Source organism: Anser brachyrhynchus (assembly GCF_964034855.1).
Source record: "Anser brachyrhynchus genome assembly, chromosome: 4".
Lineage (NCBI taxonomy): Eukaryota > Metazoa > Chordata > Aves > Anseriformes > Anatidae > Anser > Anser brachyrhynchus.
This window is the reverse complement of record NC_137698.1, coordinates 60263643-60282697: the sequence shown is the minus strand read 5'-3', so window position 1 is coordinate 60282697 and position 19055 is coordinate 60263643. Positions and strand designations below refer to the sequence as shown.

The 19055-nt window shown below is 44.2% G+C and overlaps 2 protein-coding genes and 1 long non-coding RNA gene across 6 annotated transcripts in view; 2 read left to right on the top strand and 1 right to left on the bottom strand.

Moving 5' to 3' along the window:
* Positions 1-574: 574 nt before the first annotated feature.
* On the top strand, positions 575-4584 carry LOC308194705. The gene is made up of 3 exons (XR_013950819.1): positions 575-660; positions 2581-2662; positions 3563-4584. It is a non-coding gene; the product is annotated as an uncharacterized lncRNA (long non-coding RNA).
* A 5790-nt stretch (positions 4585-10374) lies between these two features.
* Positions 10375-12102, top strand: SOD3 (superoxide dismutase 3). The gene is made up of 2 exons (XM_080590884.1): positions 10375-10756; positions 11201-12102. Exons 1-2 carry the CDS (start codon positions 10554-10556, stop codon positions 11928-11930), a joined length of 933 nt encoding a protein of 310 aa, XP_080447010.1. The 5' UTR covers positions 10375-10553; the 3' UTR covers positions 11931-12102.
* An 856-nt stretch (positions 12103-12958) lies between these two features.
* Positions 12959-19055, bottom strand: part of CCDC149 (coiled-coil domain containing 149) — a 53925-nt gene continuing 47828 nt past the window's right edge. For 2 of the 4 annotated variants that reach the window (XM_080590872.1, XM_080590874.1), the window contains exon 12: positions 12959-17253. In XM_080590872.1, coding sequence (XP_080446998.1) covers positions 16664-17253 — 590 coding nt within the window. In that variant the 3' untranslated portion in view covers positions 12959-16663. Of the gene's footprint in view, positions 17257-19055 lie in introns of all 4 variants that reach the window. The other 2 variants (XM_080590871.1, XM_080590873.1) reach the window with 2 other exon arrangements.

Here is a 19055-nt window from a genome sequence, read left to right as displayed (position 1 = left end):
TCAATTCAAACGAGTTCAGTCAGCTTGATAACAGTAAGACAATAGATTTACACCTGTGAGAGGACTCTGAGATTTACCTTTCACATGACCTTGTGCCATACCCCTATGAGTCTGATGCTAAGAAACTTTGGTGTGAAACTATGCAACTAAGACATGCTCAGTGAGCAAGAACCTGCTTTTCACTTAGATAAAATTTCACGGAGGCTCATATCAAACTAAGGCTATATCAAGCGTAATAGCTAAAGTAGCTCAAGTTAAAATATCTCAAGTGGTACAAAATCACTAGGATTATACAAAAGAACCTGAAATTTGAGATGAACTTCCTCGAGTGAATCGCACATGTACAAGTTACGGTAAGAAATTTTTCCTGTCGTAATTATTTTCTTTTCATCTCCAAATCATTCCTTCCTAGAAATTACCGATGCAAATGTGCATGTCTAGTTATGCAAGCACAGGCACATGCAAATATATATTATTTGGACATGTTCTTTGTTACCACAACATGTGCTGCTGATGAGAATTAATTATTTTTCTATGTTTTACATTCTCAGGATCCCAAAGGACTTCCCAAGACCGACATTGGTCCCAGGGATGCTGACCTTGCTCTCACTAAAGCAAGAGAAGTTTCCCCACTGTCCTTATGGATAAGAGAATGGGCAGGTACTTTGCATTTTGCCTGATGATATTCAACTCGTACGTAGCATTGGCTATTCTAATCTTTTTTTACAGGGAAAGTAATACTGTTGGGGGCTGGAGATTTTCTATGTTTTTAGCAAAATGCCAGGGAATCTTTACCTTCCACCTGGACGGCCACCAGAGACAAACAGAAAGGACCTTGGGTTTAATGTCTCATCTAAAGGATATTATAATGTGTTGGCCTCATTATTCACAGCAGAAAAGGCCTTTGTCATGGTCAGATGGCTTTAATGTGTTTCGTATGCTACATAAATTCAAACTTGATGGCTCATTTATTTGTTGGATTGCAGCGTTATTCAACCTAAATGAAGCCTTGGTATTTACTAATAATTTGGGCTCTGGCTCTTGTTTATTTAGGTAAGCAGTGTCCACTGTCTCCTCTGTTGTCTGTATTAAGTTCGAACTCTACCAATTCAAGCAATATTATAGAGGGGGCCAAAAAAAATGCAGAGAAAATAGCTTTTCATTTGTGGACAATTATTTATCCAAGCCTTGCAAGATTAGTATTCCAATATTGCAGTTTCTGACATCAATTTTCTCAGGGTCAGAAACAACTTCTCAGACTTCAACTAAGCCTCAAAATACCCTCATGAGGAAGTGAGTCATTGTTATCATCACTTTGAAAAAGGGCAAACTGGAGGTAGTAGGGGGTTAGGCAGCTTGTTCTATGTCCAAAAAAAAAAAAAAAAAAAAGACACTGACTAAAATGCATCCAGAATCCAAATCTGCCTTTTAAACTTACGGCCATATTTCCTGTTGTGATGCGACAATGTTATGTTCTTTGATGAAACTACGTGCAGCAATTTTCAAACTATGTAGTCACACCAAATCTAAAAAAATCAGAACACAAAGATTCTCTTTTATTGTCTGAAAACAAGAATATATGGCTATAATAAGAAAAGTGTAACTAGTCAATTACTTAAAACGTATAGCCTTTATTCTATCTTATATAAAGACTTGCCTTCTAATGGGATGTTTTTTAAATCTGCATTTTTTGTTGAAATTTTAGCTGAACTTCCCCCCCCAGCTGATTTTAAAATCTGACCCCAGATGGATATTGTGAGAGCAATGTCAAAATTCAAAATTATCCATTAAATCAAAACAAAACTAAGAATCCATCCTATATCTAGACAGAAAGATGAATAAATATCCTTAACCATGGCAAAAGATACTCATCCTGCCTGCAGAAACATGCAACTGGATTTTAATGAACTGAATAACCACAAGAACACAAACTGGTGAATAGTTTCAGAGTAGGACAGGATCGTGACTGATTCACTGATAAGAAATATATACATATCACATAAATACCAAACATTCATTTATGGCACTAATTATACTTTTAAATTGTTTACACGGACCCCAAAATTTCCCTTTTCCCTGTTGATGCAAATAGGGAGTGACTTTAAAAAGGCACCTGCTGCATCTCTAGCCAGCTAATAATTTGCCACTCTACCAAATAAATATTTAAGGGATTTATTAAGCAATTAGGAATCTGCTTGGACAAATCAAATGGACTTTTGGATTTGTGACCAAAACTGTGCTGACAACACAACGATGTTTTGGCTGTTGCTGAGCGGTGTTCTCACAGTGTCAGGGGCTTCTCTGTGTCTCTCCGTATGCCCCAGTGAGGAGGCAGGGGTGGGCAAGAGGCTGCGAGGGGACACCCTGGGGACAGCTGACCTGGAGTGACCAAAGGGATGTTCCATGCTACATGATGCCACGCTCAGCAATAAAGCTGGGGGGAGTTTTCTTGCATAAGGGCCTAGCATTGTGTAGGCGTATGCAAGTTATAAAAAGCTACAAAAAGTGGTAGATCTTTTCAATGTATTTAAAACTGAAATGAAAGCACGTATCTCATATGCTGATTTTATTTTGTTGTAGCTTTGTTGTCTGTAATATGTCCCAGTAGTAGAAAAGGATTCTGAAGTGAACAAGAGACTAGGAGGATATCTGGCACTTTATGGTACGTAGATATTTTCTGCCATGGCCATGCCATTTTCTTCCAATGAAACCATTATATATTGTTTGTCAGTGGTCCAGCTTTACGCACCATGAGCATGAAGCACGGCTGGAGACTGGGACCTGGCTAAGGTGCAGCTCTACCTCTGCTCCAGGATCAGATGTTTCATAACCAGCACGGCAGAACTTCCACCAGAATAGTTCAAGCTCACTCCTGTTAACAAAGTTCAGTAATCCTCTAACAAAAACATCCAATCTGTATCTGGCTTCTACAACACACTTCATAACCTTATAATCCTCAGTTTTAATAACATCTGCAGGCTTTGAGAATAAAGCCTTGCAAGTGACAAAACAGATGATAGCTCATAGGAGGAAAACCTGGAAGCTGGAGATGGAAGGTAAATTTGTAACAAAATAAAAAAGGACAGCTTCAAAAAAATAAGAATTTTTTTTCCTTGCATCTGTTAGAGCCGTTTCTAATGCATCTGAAGAATGGCTTTCCCTTCAACAGGGCCACAGTGAAATATTTGCTGTGTTCTTATTCATTTACTACAGGCATCCTAACACTGAGAGTAGGAACAACATCCAACCCAAGGATTTCTCCATGTGCTCTAGAAAACAGCTGGTTATCCTATTTAACTGGAACTGAAACACTCCACATTCATAAAACAGCCCAGCAGGAGCCTTATTCTGTACAAATGTGTACCATCTTCCTGGGGGAAATCTGCACCACTATTCCCCATTATAGCTAATGGAATACTATTAAGAACTCCATGCCCTGCAAGTTGAAAACCTTTCTGAAAGCAGGTGGCATTCTCAGTCTTGTTTATTAATGCATACATTGGAGCTGGTAAAAATGCATTACCTTTATGTGCTTTGCCTTATACCAGCTCTATTTTTCTAGACCTGAACGTGTGGCTTCAGAGATACTTGAATCCCTTGTACTGCTGGGCTGGAACTAACGGGATCCACGGGGCTGAAACAGAACCAGCAGAAACACCTCACGTCTCTGCAGAGATCCCAAAATCTGACAGCATTTGGGGGAACTGGGTCCCTCTGCACAGTTCAGAGAAGGAAGAAGAAAGAAAATAAAAATAAACAGTACTGAGAGCATCTTCAGATGGAAGGGACCGTTCTTGCGTGCTCCCCCCAGGCATGGCCTCTGTCTTTAATTATTTGCTAAATGGGGAAGTAGTCTTCCCTGGGGAGGAAATCAGGTGCAAATATTTACTTCAGAGTGGGCAAAATATTTATGTTGGAATTCTTCAGGTGGGTCAATTAGAAACTTAGGTGCTTCTATTTATTTTTTCTAAAAATGGTTCACCCGTACTGTGGCCCATTAGACAGTTCAAGAAAACAATCTTAATGACTTACACCAAAATGTCAAAATGATTTTAAACAAGGTAAGAAAACTCTTGTGTTCATAATCCCTGAACATCTGATCTCAAAAAACATTCTCCACAGGAGAACTTAAATATGTGCACAGGCTTACGAAAGCCGCATGAAACTAAAAGATGTTAAGGTCAGATGAGGGACCTGGAACCTCTGAAATTTCAGAATGTAAATAGGATTTAGGATCCCATGTTTTCACTGAGACAACAAAAGTGGATATAATTAACACACACTGTTAAACTTCATTAGTCTCCCAGGGTTTCAGTTATGCTTACAAAATCAACCCACTAGAATAAATATGGCTAAAAAAGTGGGGAGCCACTTGACCATGGAAACAATTTTTACTCTGCAAAAAAATGCAAGTTTTTATTTTTTTCCCCCTACTAGTGTCAAAAATACAAACACAGTGGAATTACCACCAAATGTTTCAAAAGCACGCAAGTGTTCAGGCCGTGATCTACCTAGTACAATTTTCAAAGGAAACAGTTATCCAACAATAAGCCATGCTTTTCTTTTTTGCTCTTTCTCTAATAGCAACATACCACAAGGTCTGTAGTGAAAGGCCCACTTTGAAATAGCCCCCAGGAGTTCAGCCAGCTCCCCTGCACCTTGTAGCAGTCGTGGAGCAGGAACCTCCTCGGGAACCTGCTGGGTGCTGCTGGGCTCCGGCTTTGTCCCAGCCCAGGGCTGCTGCCCCTCACAGCTGCTGGCCAGTGCCTGCCCCTGCCCCATATCAAAGCCAGGTGGGCTTTTGTCTTCATAAAACGTGATTGCCTTCAGCTTCTGCTGAGCTCTAGTTTGCCCCTGTGCAAAGTAGAGCCTCTGGCTCCTGCAGGAGGAAGCAGGAATTTAAATCCTAGTGGGAGGCTTCTTGTTTGTGGCATGGGAACACCAGGATCCTCCTGAGTCTAGGAACAAATCCTTATTTTTTCTCTTTATCTAGAAACTTGACATGCACATACAATTCCACATTAGGATACAAACCCAGGAGTGGACACTGCTCCTCTGTTTGTGGTGGGTTGTGCCTTACTGGCAACTGTAAGAAGGTGGCGAGGAAGGTGGACAAGCTGGGAGGCTTTTACCTGCAGGTGCTGCTTACAGGAAATAAGAGGATCAAAAATGTGAACCTTTGGAAAAGTACTTAGTCTAGTTAGCATGAATTAACCCCATCTCTCCTTCCAAAGCTGATGTGACATTAAAATACAACAGGTCAGATTGACGGTTTTGGCAGAAGGGAGATAGCAATGTGAGGATGTGTGCACAAAAGGTGGCTTTGCACGAGCTGTGGATGCCTGAGGGCTCAAATACCACTTGGTATCAGGCAGCACTTCAAAGACACTACATAATAATATAATAATGATAATGCAGATATGTTGTGATAGGGCCAGTGAATGATTTTGGTTCCTGTGAACTCTGGAGATCCAGGGAGAATAGGAAAAGCACAATTCAGAAGTCACAGCCTCAGAAAAACCCTTAAAAGAAACAAACTTTTTGCATTCACCTGAAGGCCAAAAAGGGAAATAAGTAAAAGATATCAGGAAATATATTTATTTATTTATTTTATATAATGATATAAGAGAATAACAAGCATTGCATGTAGAAATGAAGTAGAAGTGAATCTTGACTTCAGGTACTACCTCACACGACATTCTTGCATACAAGCTAGGGAAAAAGAATGGTCTTGATCCCACTGCTACAAAGATGATGATGGTGGGAACTCTGCTCCCAGCCTGGTGACTTGTCGGTTCCCAGCGGGGAGGACAGCCTGCCTCGGATGCACAAGTTTGTCTTTGATTCGGCTTTATTCAACCCTTCTGTTAATGACTTGGATGACAGAACAAAAAAGTAAACTGATTAAATTCACAGCTGATACCAAGCTGGAAGGGCTGTAAATACACTGTAGGGAAGGATTAGAATTCAAAATGTTCGTGACAAGCTGGAGAAACAATAAGGGGTGGGGGAAATGAAATAAAAAGGAGGTAACTCAATTAGAACAAAGGTAAAATCCCATGCTTGGCAGGAATAGCAACCAGAGAAATGTAAAATGGAAACGATTGCATAGACAGCAGTTCTGCGGGCAAGGCTCAGGCAAATGCCATGTTATGATGTGGAGAGTAACAGAGCTTGCAGGACAAGTGCGTAGTCCATTTTGTCCGGCTGAGGTGCTGAGGTGGTTGTGCACCTCCCTTCCAGAAAGAGGTGCGCGCTCCATGGGCACAAGTGACACACTCACTACAGGAGCCTGAAGAAGTTGGGAGGAAAGCTTAAAAGGATTGGGACTGTTTGACCAGCTCCTGAGGACAGGGATGAGCCTAGGCCAGGACTGGGCCCCTTCCTGCAGGGAAGGACTGAGCTCCCCTGTTGGCCCTGGGAAGCCCTCAGGGCCCACAGGCCTCGAACCTGCCTCCTGCTTGGGTAGGAGGCCTCTGGCTCCAAGAAGGACCTGGCACCTGTTGGTACCCGCAAACCAAGCTCTCCTTAATGGAATAGTAGGACAGAAGGATCTGAAAATCGTGGTCTCCTCATCCATGATGACCTTAGTTAGTCTTCTGAGATGCGTAGCTGTCACACCATGCCATGGGACAGGGATCATTTAACTGCTCGTATGCGGCTGCTGCTCGTATGGCTGACCTGCTGGCCCAGCTGCCCCGTGGCTCCTGAGCTTTGACTGGGAGCCACACACAGACCTGCAGTTGTGCAAACATTCACATGTTGTGCAACATGCACGTTGAATCTAAAAAAAAAAAAAAAAAAACCAAGATCTTTCCATACATGGCCAGCGGCCACTGAGCTGGAGGGCAGTCTTGTGTTCGTTCCTTCCTCTCAGAGAGCAAAACCTTCTTCAGATTAATGCTGTGCAGCAGAAAGGATACATATTTAATAAAGGGTCAATAAATTAATACAAACACTAATAATAACCTAAATTATCTAATAGTTGGGTTCCATCCCTAATTTTTATGTTACATATTTATATTTTATATCCACATGTGGAGATGAAATTCTGTTAAATTAGGCTGACAGAACTAGAATGGGTTTCTGAGTGCAGCTTTGTCAAAAAGCTTACTTACAGTTCCTCTCACTCTCATAAAATGATTTCTTCTCAAGCTATTAAAGAGGAAGAATTTCAAGAATTTTTCAAATTGGCTGATGGAAACTAGTTTGACAGTTGCATGATCTTCTATTTTCAAGAGAAATTAGTCCCCATAGAGAACAGTGTTGTTTCCCTTTTGTGTATTTATCTAACTTGATTTTTTGTATGGGTAATGCCCTGAAAAGTTGGAAATGCACATAGCTCTTTTGCAAGAAGATTATAAATGGATGCTTATCTCAGGCACTAAATATCTTTATTTCTTTAAATAGAACCACCAAGACAAGGAATGGGAATAAACAGGAAGAGTAAGCCTCCACCAGTGGCAGACTGCCCCTGTGCTAGAGCAAGCTTTCTCATTCTCCTGTCATTTTTTTCACCTTACAGCAGTTGCAAAATGAGTTCCTCCACCTTGATTTCTGCAGGAGGAGGTGCTGCTTGCACCCCAGCACCAGCCCTGTACTGCACCACATGGGCAAAAACTGCTCACCGACACCCTGATGGCGTTTCTCCTCTTTAAATCCTAACTCGTCACCACTGCCTGTAGCTCCACAGATCCTGATCATCGCTGCAGGCTTACCTGCAGACCCGCAGGCAGGTGCCCGGGCACAGCAGACACCACGCGGGGCTGGTGATATGCTCGCAGGAGATTGCTGCGCAGGGCGCACACAGTACTATGCCATAGGCAATGCATGGAAAATCCGGTGCCCTGCAGTCACTCTACAGCAAGCACGAAACTCCTGCACAGCAGCACAAGTAGGGTTCAGACTGCTGCCTGATGACCTGCCAGCCTCACTGGCTCCCAGGCTGGGACCATGACTCAGAAATGGCAGGGAGCGCCCCGAACCGAAGGAGCACATTAGGTTTCCAATGATCTTGGCTCTGCTTCCCTCAGGCTACAAACATCCCTTTCTTTTAGCGGCTCCAGCCTCAGCCATACGTGGAGAAGAGCAGTCAGCTTCATTACCTGCAGCGGAAGACGTAAGACCTGCCTTCCCTGGGTGTCACTTTTATGGACAGCCATCCTGCCGTAAGCCCGCTGGGAGCCGAGCCGAGCTGCAGACAGAGGCAGGCCACTGCTGGCTACGATGGGTGCTCTCCCACGCAGCGCTTCTGCATCATGTTGAGTCTACACCGGGCAAGTCAAATGATGTCAGGTCACGCAGCGGTGTGGTGCAACAGGACAACGTCACCCCCAAACCAAGCGGCCAGCCCAAGGAGGTCACGGCATGGACTGAGATTTCCGTTTGTGTTGGGAGTTCGAGTTCCTCTGGCCATCAAGAGGTGACAGGGGAGCGAAATCCTGGGCCCTGAGGAACGCAGGCAAAAGCTCTGCCCTTGTGTGGAGCTTACAGCCCGGTGAATAACGGTGCCGGCTTGCTTGGACAGCTCTGGCTTGCAGAGCCCAGGAGATTCTAGGACATGGCCTGAAATTCAGTATACCCCAGGTCCTGTACACTGTGGCTTTAAAAAGAGAGGTTTATTTTGTAAACAGTGCACGGTCAGGTCATGGGGGCTTTCCTCCCACTGCCTGCTGTAAGGGCCATTAGCCCGTTATTCGTCGCCTCTTTTCAAATAGAAAAGTAAAACATGGACAGTGGGTAGCAACACGCTTTAACGATCCACCTGGTTATTGCTTAGCTACTTCCAGCGTTCAGAGCCGGAATGAATGCCAAACCACCCTGGCAATTGCATTTCTTGTAGTTATCAGTCCTTCTCCTCTTTAAAATACATCTTTCTGACAGCAGCCCACAGCTACTATTTCCTTTGCGTTCTTTGAAGTGCAGAGCACTACAAATACATCATTTAGCTTTGCTGCAGTCCTCTCTGTCCCTTTGATCATCTCCTTTACACCTGTCTGCATTTCTGCTTGGCTCCCGCGTGTGCAGTACATCAAAGAAGAGCTTTGCAGCAAGTACCCTGGGCTTTTCAGGGCTTCTCTTTTTTTTAGGGACAGAACCCCAGCTGGTGTAAAACAGCACAAACGCCACTCAAGCCAGCAGCATTACTGCATGTACAGCAGCCACGATTCTGACCCGAGTTCCTGCTGTAAAATGCATTACTGCCTTGTGAGGGTGCATTTCCCCAGCTTGGAGGCTGCCAGGAATGAACCTGGGGAAAGGCAGGGCAGGGGGAAGCGCTGGCTCAGCCTCACAGGGCTCCCAAGGGCACAGGGATGTGAACAGCTCGTAAATACCCCGAATAAAAGAAACATCAGTTGTCCTGTTTCGTCGATTAGGAACAGGAGCCCAGGGCTGAAGTACCATGTTCAGTATCGCAATATCCCAAGCAGAATTATCTGACCCTGTGTTTCCAGTGCCTGGCAAATGAGCCAGGCAGGAGGCACTCCTTTAGCTCTACTTGCCCTCATACCAAAAGAAAAAATAAATCAGCTTGCAAATAACTGAGTATCTTGGGTGTGATCTAGCGTGTGATACCCATAAGATAACGCACGCATTTCTACCATTCCAGAAGCTGACAGCCACATTCCTTTCCCAGCTGGCAGAAGACAGAAATTGGGAAAAAAGGCTTTTCTTCGCAATTTTCTTACGTTGAGAATTGTTCCCAAGTTACACGAGCTACTCCTCTCTCCCTACACAAATCCCAGCCTGCTAAATTGCCCTTGTGGTGGCTGAATCCACGTTTCAGGCACAGCTCTGCAAAGTGCCACAGCCAGGGCAATGCCCCCTGGAGTAGAGCAGGTTTCTCAGGTCGGAGGATGATGAAACGTGAACGCTGCGCGCGCCAGCCAGCTTCTGGGAAACGGTCTTGCTGTGCCTCCATCTGACGTCGCAGCGCCTTAGCGCTGCTCACTTCACCCTTCGGAAAGAAATCACTGATTTCTCAAAAAAAAAAAAAGAAAAGAAAAAAAAAGAAAAGAAAAAAAAAAGAAAAGGAAAAAAAAAGAAAAGGAAAAAAAAAGAAAAGGAAAAAGATAAAAAAAAGAAGAGAGAGAAACTTAGTGAAGCAGATAACTTGGCAAGTAAAGCAGCAGGCAGTAGCCCGAAAACTTTATAGAGAAGCATCACTAAATGTGCCTCAACATCTGAGAGTTCGGATTGTGCCTTCCGCGTTTTAAAACCACCAAAACTTTGGTACACGTCCATGTGCAACATTTTCTGTTGCTGAAGGACCAGTTTCAGTTTTGACGAATGAAGGAATGGAAATGCAAAACAACTCCATGACAACCAGCGCAGAAGTGACCGAGCCGTCCGACCGTGCCTTAGCAAAGCTGCTGCTCTCCTCGCTGCCCGTGGAAGGTCGCTCGTTTTAGATAAGCACACGAAGTCATCACCAGGCAAGTCACTTCAACCGCTTGGAAACTTTTTTTCCTTCTGTTGCGGGATGGTGGTGAGGACCGAGAGCCAGTTTCGCAGGCGAACAGAGCGGGGGCAAAGAGTTCGCCCTGCCTGAGATGAAAACACTGGAAACTTTTTCCCGTCCGTCCGTGCTGTCCCGCAGCCCTGCGGGTGACCCCTCCCCTGCGCAGCGTTACCCAGCTCTTACACAAGCACGCATCAGCCTCCAGCAGCTCAGCGCCGGGGGCTGGCCGCACTGCACTTGGTGGGAGCAGAGGCGAGGAGCTGCCACTGAGGGGTCCTGCAGCGACCGGGAAAGGTAATCCGCTCGCTGGCTCGTTGCTTTCCACTTGTAACGCACGGCTCGGGTGTGTGGAGGTGGACCAAAACAAGCCTTCTGGCAGACGGTCCTGCTGGAGTTTGTAGGAGGAGGAAAGTCTCAATGCAAACTCAAAAACAGATTAAGCAGCACTTCAGATTACTTGATGTCTACGGGGAAAGAGGCAGTTTTTAAGAGCAAGATCTGGTGCGAAATACTAAATCGCTGTTTTTTTAGTCGTGGGTGACAACTGTCTGTGTTTAAAGGGGCGCGTTTTGCTTTGGTTTCCATTAATCGCGTTAGCCAGATTTAGCAGCCCGCTGGGACCAGGCTGCAGCTGCTGTGTGTGCTCAGTGCCCCCACGGGCTGCGTGCTCCCCTCCCTCCCCAGCCACGCTGCTGCGAGGCGCCTCTCACTCCTGCTGGCTTCTTGTGCACTTCGCAGGCTCGGCATTGCCAGGATGCTTCTGCTGCTTGCTCTGCTCACTGGACTCGCCCTGTCTGCCTCTGGCGTCGCGGCAGAAGAAGAAACTGACCCAAGCAGAGAGACCCTTCAAGAAATACAGAAGAAAGTGAACGACCTCTGGCAGAATTTGCTCTACCCAGTAGTGGCCGGTAATGAGACCGACGGGATGACCTACGCCACTTGTGAGATGAAGCCCAGCTCCAGAATAGATGCCGACAAGCCACAGGTGACTGGACAGGTCTTGTTCAGACAGCATTACTCGCAGGGAAGACTGGAAGCGATTTTTCACTTGGATGGGTTTCCGCTGGATGACACCCAGTCTGGCAGAGCTATTCACATCCACGAGCTTGGGGATCTCAGCAACGGCTGCGACTCCACCGGAGGACACTACAACCCCTTCAGCGTCAACCACCCCCGCCACCCGGGGGATTTTGGGAACTTCTCTCCCAAAGATGGCAAAATCAGAAAATACAAACCGAATCTCTTCGCCACTTTGTTCGGCCCGTACTCCATCCTGGGCAGATCCGTCGTGATCCACGAGCAGGAAGACGACATGGGCAAGGGCAACAACAAGGCCAGTCTGGAAAATGGAAACGCAGGCAAACGCCTGGCTTGCTGCGTGATTGGGGTGTGCAACGGGAACTTGTGGGAAGAGAAACAGTTTGAGGCCGCAGACAAGAAGAAGAGATGGCTCAGAACCAGGCTTTAACGAAGGCCAGAAAATCACTGGGCAGCACCAAGTACCTTGGGCTGCGCCGTCGGCCACCACGACACATGGCAAAGGGATTCCCACCTCCATTCTCTTGCTTCTCTAACAAACGTGTATCACTTTGTAGAGCCGCCTTTCTGTAAGCTGGTCAATAAAAGCAGCATCAACTCAACGCCGTGATATGTTTTCTTGAAGATGAAAAGCTTCCCTTCTGTGCAGTTTGGGGGTGGAAGGCATGCCAGTAGGAGTGCTGAGTTACAGGGCTGATAAAGCCTGTAAAGGGGCTGCGCATCCTGAGGGGCTCTTACGGGACCAGAAGTCAGATACCAAAATTTACAAAAAATAATAAATATAAGTGAGGAATTGCCTCTGATTAGATGCTGTCCTTTATTTAACTGCAAATCCGAAAAGGTAAAAAGATCTCAATGCTTTCAACAGCTTTGAGTGTCGTGTTGTAAGACTTGGGTCATGGACTTCCCCTAAAAATAGGGGAAAGTACAGACATTTCTATTTCAAACGTTAGGTTCACTATGTTATTCTTGTTGTATTTTCAGGTTTTATTCTCAAACATGTTTGAGCTTCTGTTTGAGTTTAGGCTGTCTACACATGTGCCTATAGTTGAATACCACTGAAAGCAGACTTAAATATTCCAGCTTTCCTTTACCCCTCAGCAAAAACTCCTGAGCGCCTCCAGTTTGTGACTGGCGGTAACTGGGTTGTATACGGAAGATTTAATGCTGCTTGGACAACGATGATAGAATTAGCAGAGATTAATATTACTTTCAAAGCCAAAAAATACTGAGTGTGTTTCTTCACACAAAAATTTAGGAAGTAAATCACTCAACTGAGACAGGGAGATGTGACAGTGAAAACATTTCAGCCAGATAATGTTCAACAAACTTAGAGGTCTCGCTCTATAAAGCTTTATTTTTCTGTTTTAACACAACTCTGGAAATACTACAGCACTAACTCATGACTATCATTCATCTGATACTGAGCAAAGGAAATAAGCAGGTAGAAGAAGCGTATCAGGAAATGTATGGTTTTATTAAAGATGACAAAATATATTAATATAGTTGAACTATGTTGCGCAGTTAATCCAGGCAGCAACAAAAGAAAGGTTTGCAAATAAATTAAACTGCATCATTTAAAAAGTAAAACTACAAAACAGAGGCTGGTAAGCAAAATCCTATCTTTTAGAAACGCAGCAGACTTTCAACTTAATCTCGGTTAAGATTTTGAAATACATTCCTGAGCTCATATGGATTAAAGAAATTCCACTGTCTTTATTATACAAATTACCATATGCTTAAAAATAGTCTCACTTAGAAAAGACACAACATTCTAAAAGACGCTTCTTCAGCTGTCATTTTCACACAATTATTTTACAAATTCACTGAACGTTGTTTTTCAAATAACCACAGCGCAGTACTTTCAAATGAAATCCTTCTCACAGATAACGCATGGATTTGCTCTTAGGTGAGACAATGTGCTTAAAATCAATTTATGCAACGCATCTCATCCATCCCCTTCCCACAGCATTCCGCTTCCCAGTTTGCTTCCCCAGAGCCCAGCAGCAAAAGAGCTTACAGCAGGATGTAACTTCCCCATTCCTAAAGTCCTAGAAAAAGGGAACATGAGTCTAAAAGAAACCCAATAAAGTAGTGTTGACTCCACAACAAAACATGAACGAATTTACCCAAAAAATCACAGTCCTAATAACACAACAATACAAATTTAAACAACATCCAAGAAAGATGCTGACACGACTATTAAATTAGCTACCACGTAGTGCAGTCTGACTTCTACAAGCGTCCTGGAGTGGAAATCTTGTGTTCCTGAGAGAAGGCTAAACCTGCAGCTAGAATACACATTAACTCGGGCACAACGGACGGGACCAACATCGCAGTACGAATATAGCACTCTAAATGAGATTTCCAGAGATCTAGGTACCTTCCATGAACTTAATGGTTGCAAAGACCAGGAATTAGGAGGAAATTCTCCACGCAGAGGGTGGAGAGGCACTGGAACAGGATGCCCCATCCCTGGAGGTGTTCAAGGCCAGGCTGGATGAGGCCCTGAGCAACCTGATCTGGTGGGTGGTGTCCCTGCCTACGGGTTGGAGTTGATCTTTAAGGTCCCTTCCAACCCAAGCCATTCTGTGATTCTATGAAAGACACAAACATTGCATTTAAGGAGAGTTACCCCGATGACCTTGTTGATACGGAGTTGTACATCTCCGTTTTCTTCTCACAGAAAAAAGCACACCACAAAGAACCAGTGAGTGAGGCACTGAACAGCAACCGTTGGTCCAGCACTGCTTCCACCTGCTCCAGTTTCTGCACCAAGCTCTTCACTAATTAATACCATTAACTGGCTGTTGAGGGAACAACAGCAAACATCAACTCACACATTTGTGGGTCAGGGAAGATTTAGGACAAGGAAACAACGGCCGTAAAACACCCTGAACATTTCACCTGGACATTTCAGAGCTCGGCTACATGAAATCCTGCCCTTTTTACTGGCTTGCATCAGCTCTGACCGCATTGATATTTAGCTCTGTGCAGGATTAGTCTCTGAAAGATGGAGAAGAACGTATCTTGAATAAAATGGTACTTCATGCAACATTCAAGCATTACAGGAAAAAAAAAATCTGCCACATTCTCCCAGAGATTTCAGTTTCTGCAGCTATTTCTCTTCTGACTTGTCAGTACTGTCATATAAATGAGTCAATCGTGCAGTCAGTTACAATTAATGGCAACAGCACAACAATCTTTCAAATGCTTAAACTCTTCGTGGTTTTCAGGTTATGAGGAACTTAAATTGTTGTCAGGATAATGAAAGAAAAACTTTTTACTGCTTCATGTTCCTAACGCACTTAAATATACAGATGTTTTTTTCCCTAAGGGCTGCTGCTTAGCATCAGTGAAATGCTGCAGTGTCAAAGAACCTTTAAAGAGGAAGGAAACCCATCCCAGGAGCACCGTGACTATGGGTTTACTGCCTGCAGACAGACGCTGAAAGGGTTACACGAATGCACCTGGCAAGGAAAACACATGAGAACAGCGACAAGCCACATTTTTCACCTTCCCACTATCATTCCTTATATTTATATGTAATCATTTACATACAGCCCTTCTTCTGCTGAATACAAACTGCTCACGGACTCTGACACCTTGATTACGGCAGCACCTGCTAGCTCAGCTCCCATATACAGAAGAGTTTGTCAGTATTGCTAATATAAACTCTGTTTATTCAGTGGCTGACAAGTGGGCTGTAAAAATTTGCAGCTGGCAGTTATTTGTCAAAGGAGGATTCAATCTGGGAGGGATTTTCCTTTTTATTAGTAGTATTTTATTAAATTTGTTTTAATTCTCTCTGATTGGTTTCAAGTTCTAGGAGTGAGAAATGAACATTTACAGACAATTAGTTCCCAAGCCAGCAGAAAAATTGCCTTGACGGCTGCTGGCCCATAGAAGCTCCACAGCTGCAGAGACGATTCCTTATGCTACGAGCAGGAGAGGAAGGACGTGCCTCCCCTTCTCCAACAGCTGCTAACTTCACCGTTAAGCATTCCCTTGTTGCTGCCTTCCGAGGGGCAGAGTGGCACAGCTCCAGCTTCAGGAGCGAGCTGGGGAATGACACAGCAGCCTCCCTCTTCCAGTTGTTACAGGAAAGCTTTCCTATGACTGAACACCAACAAGGGAAGACGTTTAAGGAAGCAGTAACAGCGCAAATAAACCTACCACCAAGGAGTGGTGAAATGAGGAGGAAACATAAACACGATTTTTTTTTATGTTTTCCAAAACATAAAATATGAGACAGATTCTTTCAAAAAGGAAGGCACAAATAGAGTAGGCTGGCATCTACCACCCGTTATGGTCTGAGGGCTGTTGCAGCTCCTGGAGGCTGAGGGATGCAATTCCAGTAACCCAGAGCACCAAGCAGGCTGGCAGGGCGTAACTGGTTCTCCTCCTGCTGTTCTCCTTGCTTTGGAACAGCAATGCTGTTCCTCGCAAAAAGACTTCTGGCTCCTCTGATGTTTCTTCAGAGCATCATTAGTTTGGGTTCTTAGTGTCTGGTGAAGTAACTCCCTTTGTTTTCATGAGATGAACCGGGAGAGGGAAGTAAAAGATACAAAGATACAAAAGATACATTGAAATGAGAGAACAATACACACGCAGGGATGGTTCTCAGAAAGCATTCTGCTTCCCATTACTGAACAGCGGTCTTATTCTAAGGATGTACTCGCAGCCATTATGGACAGAGAAACAGCATGCAGTCTGAGAAACTGAGAAACCCTATGACCCTAAGGTACTTCCCAATTCATCATTCCAAATTTTCCATCACTGGAAGACACTTCTAACCATTAAAGCGAAGTCCAGCACTAAGACCCCACGCCCTCCAGAAGTCCAGTGACATGGTACAACGTTATCACTGGTCTCTTTGCTACACGGCTATAAATGACATCCATCTACATAGAAACCTCAAATCATTACAAAGAACCAAAATGATTAAACCTGAACAGCTTCAAGTTCTTCCCCTCAGATTATTTACATTTTTGGTATACTGCAGTCAAAACTAGCAGAAGAACACCATTATTAGACAAATATTAACAGACTCGTGTAAAAAAATCAGTCCTCTGACAAACTTTCGCTGGTCATAGTCACAGCAGCACAGACCCACTTGCAAGAGGATTACAGTGAGAAGCACAAGGGCACGGATGTCATACCTCAAGCCAAACTGTTATCCAAATATTCACAGTTTTCAGCATGATCAGACGGTTTCATGTTCTCAGATCCAGGGAGCTCCTCCAAGCTGCCATGTGTGCGTGCAGTCGTAACGCTGAGACCTCCGTGCCTTCTGGGGTCCTCAGCACCCACCGCATCCACGGTGATGCCGTTCCGATTCCCTCTTCGGTTTGTGATCTCACAGTCACTCTCAGAGGTTTCATCGCTGTCCTTCAGGGTCTCAGTTTCAGCTGTTGGCTCACTTTCCGAAGTTGAGGGATCTGTAGGGTTGGATGTGTCCGGGCTGGAGAACGGGAAATCTCCCTCCGACGAACCATTAAGCTCTGCCCCAACCACTGCGTTCTGCTCCCCAGCTGCATTTTCTGTTCTCTTCCCTTCCAGTTCTGAAACTGCCTGTTCTGTCAGTTTAATTATTTTGCTTTCAAGCTTGTTTATTTCTTTTTCCTCAGAAGGTAACTGGGGTAATGAAGGATAAAAATGTTTATTTTGGTTTCTGTTATTCAAGTTTCTTTCCTGTGGAGCCATGGACTCACTTGCAACAGCACGAGTTTCATTACGTTCTGCCTTCTGTTCTGCTGAAAAAGAAATGGAACAGCGACATGCCTCACGTGTTTGTATGTCTGACCCGGAGACCATCACAACAGTGTCACACCACAGAGACGTCTACCTCAGTAAGAAATTTCTACAGTGGTTCTCTGTCGCGCCCCCGGCCCATTTTTTACATTATAACTAGGAATATCAACTTTAAGCAAGGCACTTAACTGCAGAATTTTGGGGCACAGTTTAACATTAATCCCCACATTAGTACCACTTTCAGGGGTTAACACAAACTCCATTTTTTCTTTTCGCAGCCTCTCGTCCAATAATTCTGTTATTGATCCTGCAACATTTCTCCTAATGTAGAAGATTACTCTGATTTGGGTAGTGTCATAAAACAAAGCAGAAGAATATGAAATATACTATTACACCGAAAGCCAAACGCTGAATAAAGTGACAGAACAGAGAAAACAGTGATGTGTAAACAAACAGCTCTGTAAGAGAAAGAATTCGTCCTCGTCTCTGTTAAGGACAAAAGGCCTCACTGCAAATCAGCTTGTGAAGTCAAATAAGAAAAATTGAGGAGTGCCAGGAGTATGGCTGCTCTGACAGCTTCAAATGGCTCTTGCAGTGCATATGCATTACCTTTTAGTATAGGAGCACTTACTCGATTTCTCCCACAGGAATCCTGCCTTGCTCAATGCACGGAGCACACTGGCTGCGGGGCGGGATCTGAGCTACACAATACAGGAGCCTACTGTCTCTACCAGACCTGCCTCATTTGTAATTTGGGAGCTGCTGAGTGAGTGAGACGAGGGCTGGCACGAAGGGAACAGACAGTCTAACTACCATTAAGGAAGCTGGGAAAGTCACTCTGAAGAGCTGAGGTTTAAGTATGTGGAAAAGGCAGGGATAAATTAACTTTCAAAAGGTGATCACCCACTGGATCTAATCCTCATTATCTGAGTGCTCAGCTGGAAACTAGGAGCTTGATTTGCAGTACCGCTGTGCTCACATTATATATTTGAACACACATACTCTAAGAGCTCTAAAAATAGCTAAAACTTAGGCACGTCCAATTGGCACTCAAAATTAGAGGGGACTCTACATCACTCTCTGTGGTACGGTTTCCTCCTACAGAGGGGTAACACCATCCCATCATCTTGCTGCAGTTCTGTGAAGATAAATTGTTCATAGAAGAACAATTTGTGTGGAGAAAAGTTCATAGAAAAACAGTACTTTTGTCTTCAGAGAATGCTTGAAATGGAGCACAGGCAATACAACAGGAACAATGCATTCACCAGTGACGACAAAAAGAGAGCTGTTCATTAGCGGCTCTGATGTTCAAGTACAATCCATCACACAACACCATATACTGGGTGCGTTGGGTACAGTGAGGTTTTGTGGCAGGACAGTGTCTTTAATTCATGTGCCTGTACTATATCATTATGCATTTTCACACAGGAACTGCATAGTATATCCTACAGACTTCTACCATCCAGCCTAATTGAAACTGATAACATTTACAGGCTAAAACAGGGCTTGATGAGATCAGGGTAAGCAGATAGATTAGATCCAAAAAAGCCTGAAAAGGGGCTTCTAATTATCTGTTCATCTAGGTAGAGCAACATTTTATGTATTACAGAAGGTTCTGGTAAAAAATGTGTGTTAGCTCAAAGGATAAAAAGATTTTCTGGGCCAAACACTCACCAAATATCAATGGTAGTGTTTATAGGACCATGGTTGACTGACCTCAGGCCTAACATTTAAAGATATGCAAGAATTTCATTTCTATTCCACTTATCTGTTGTCATTCAACTGATCACTCAGCTAATAA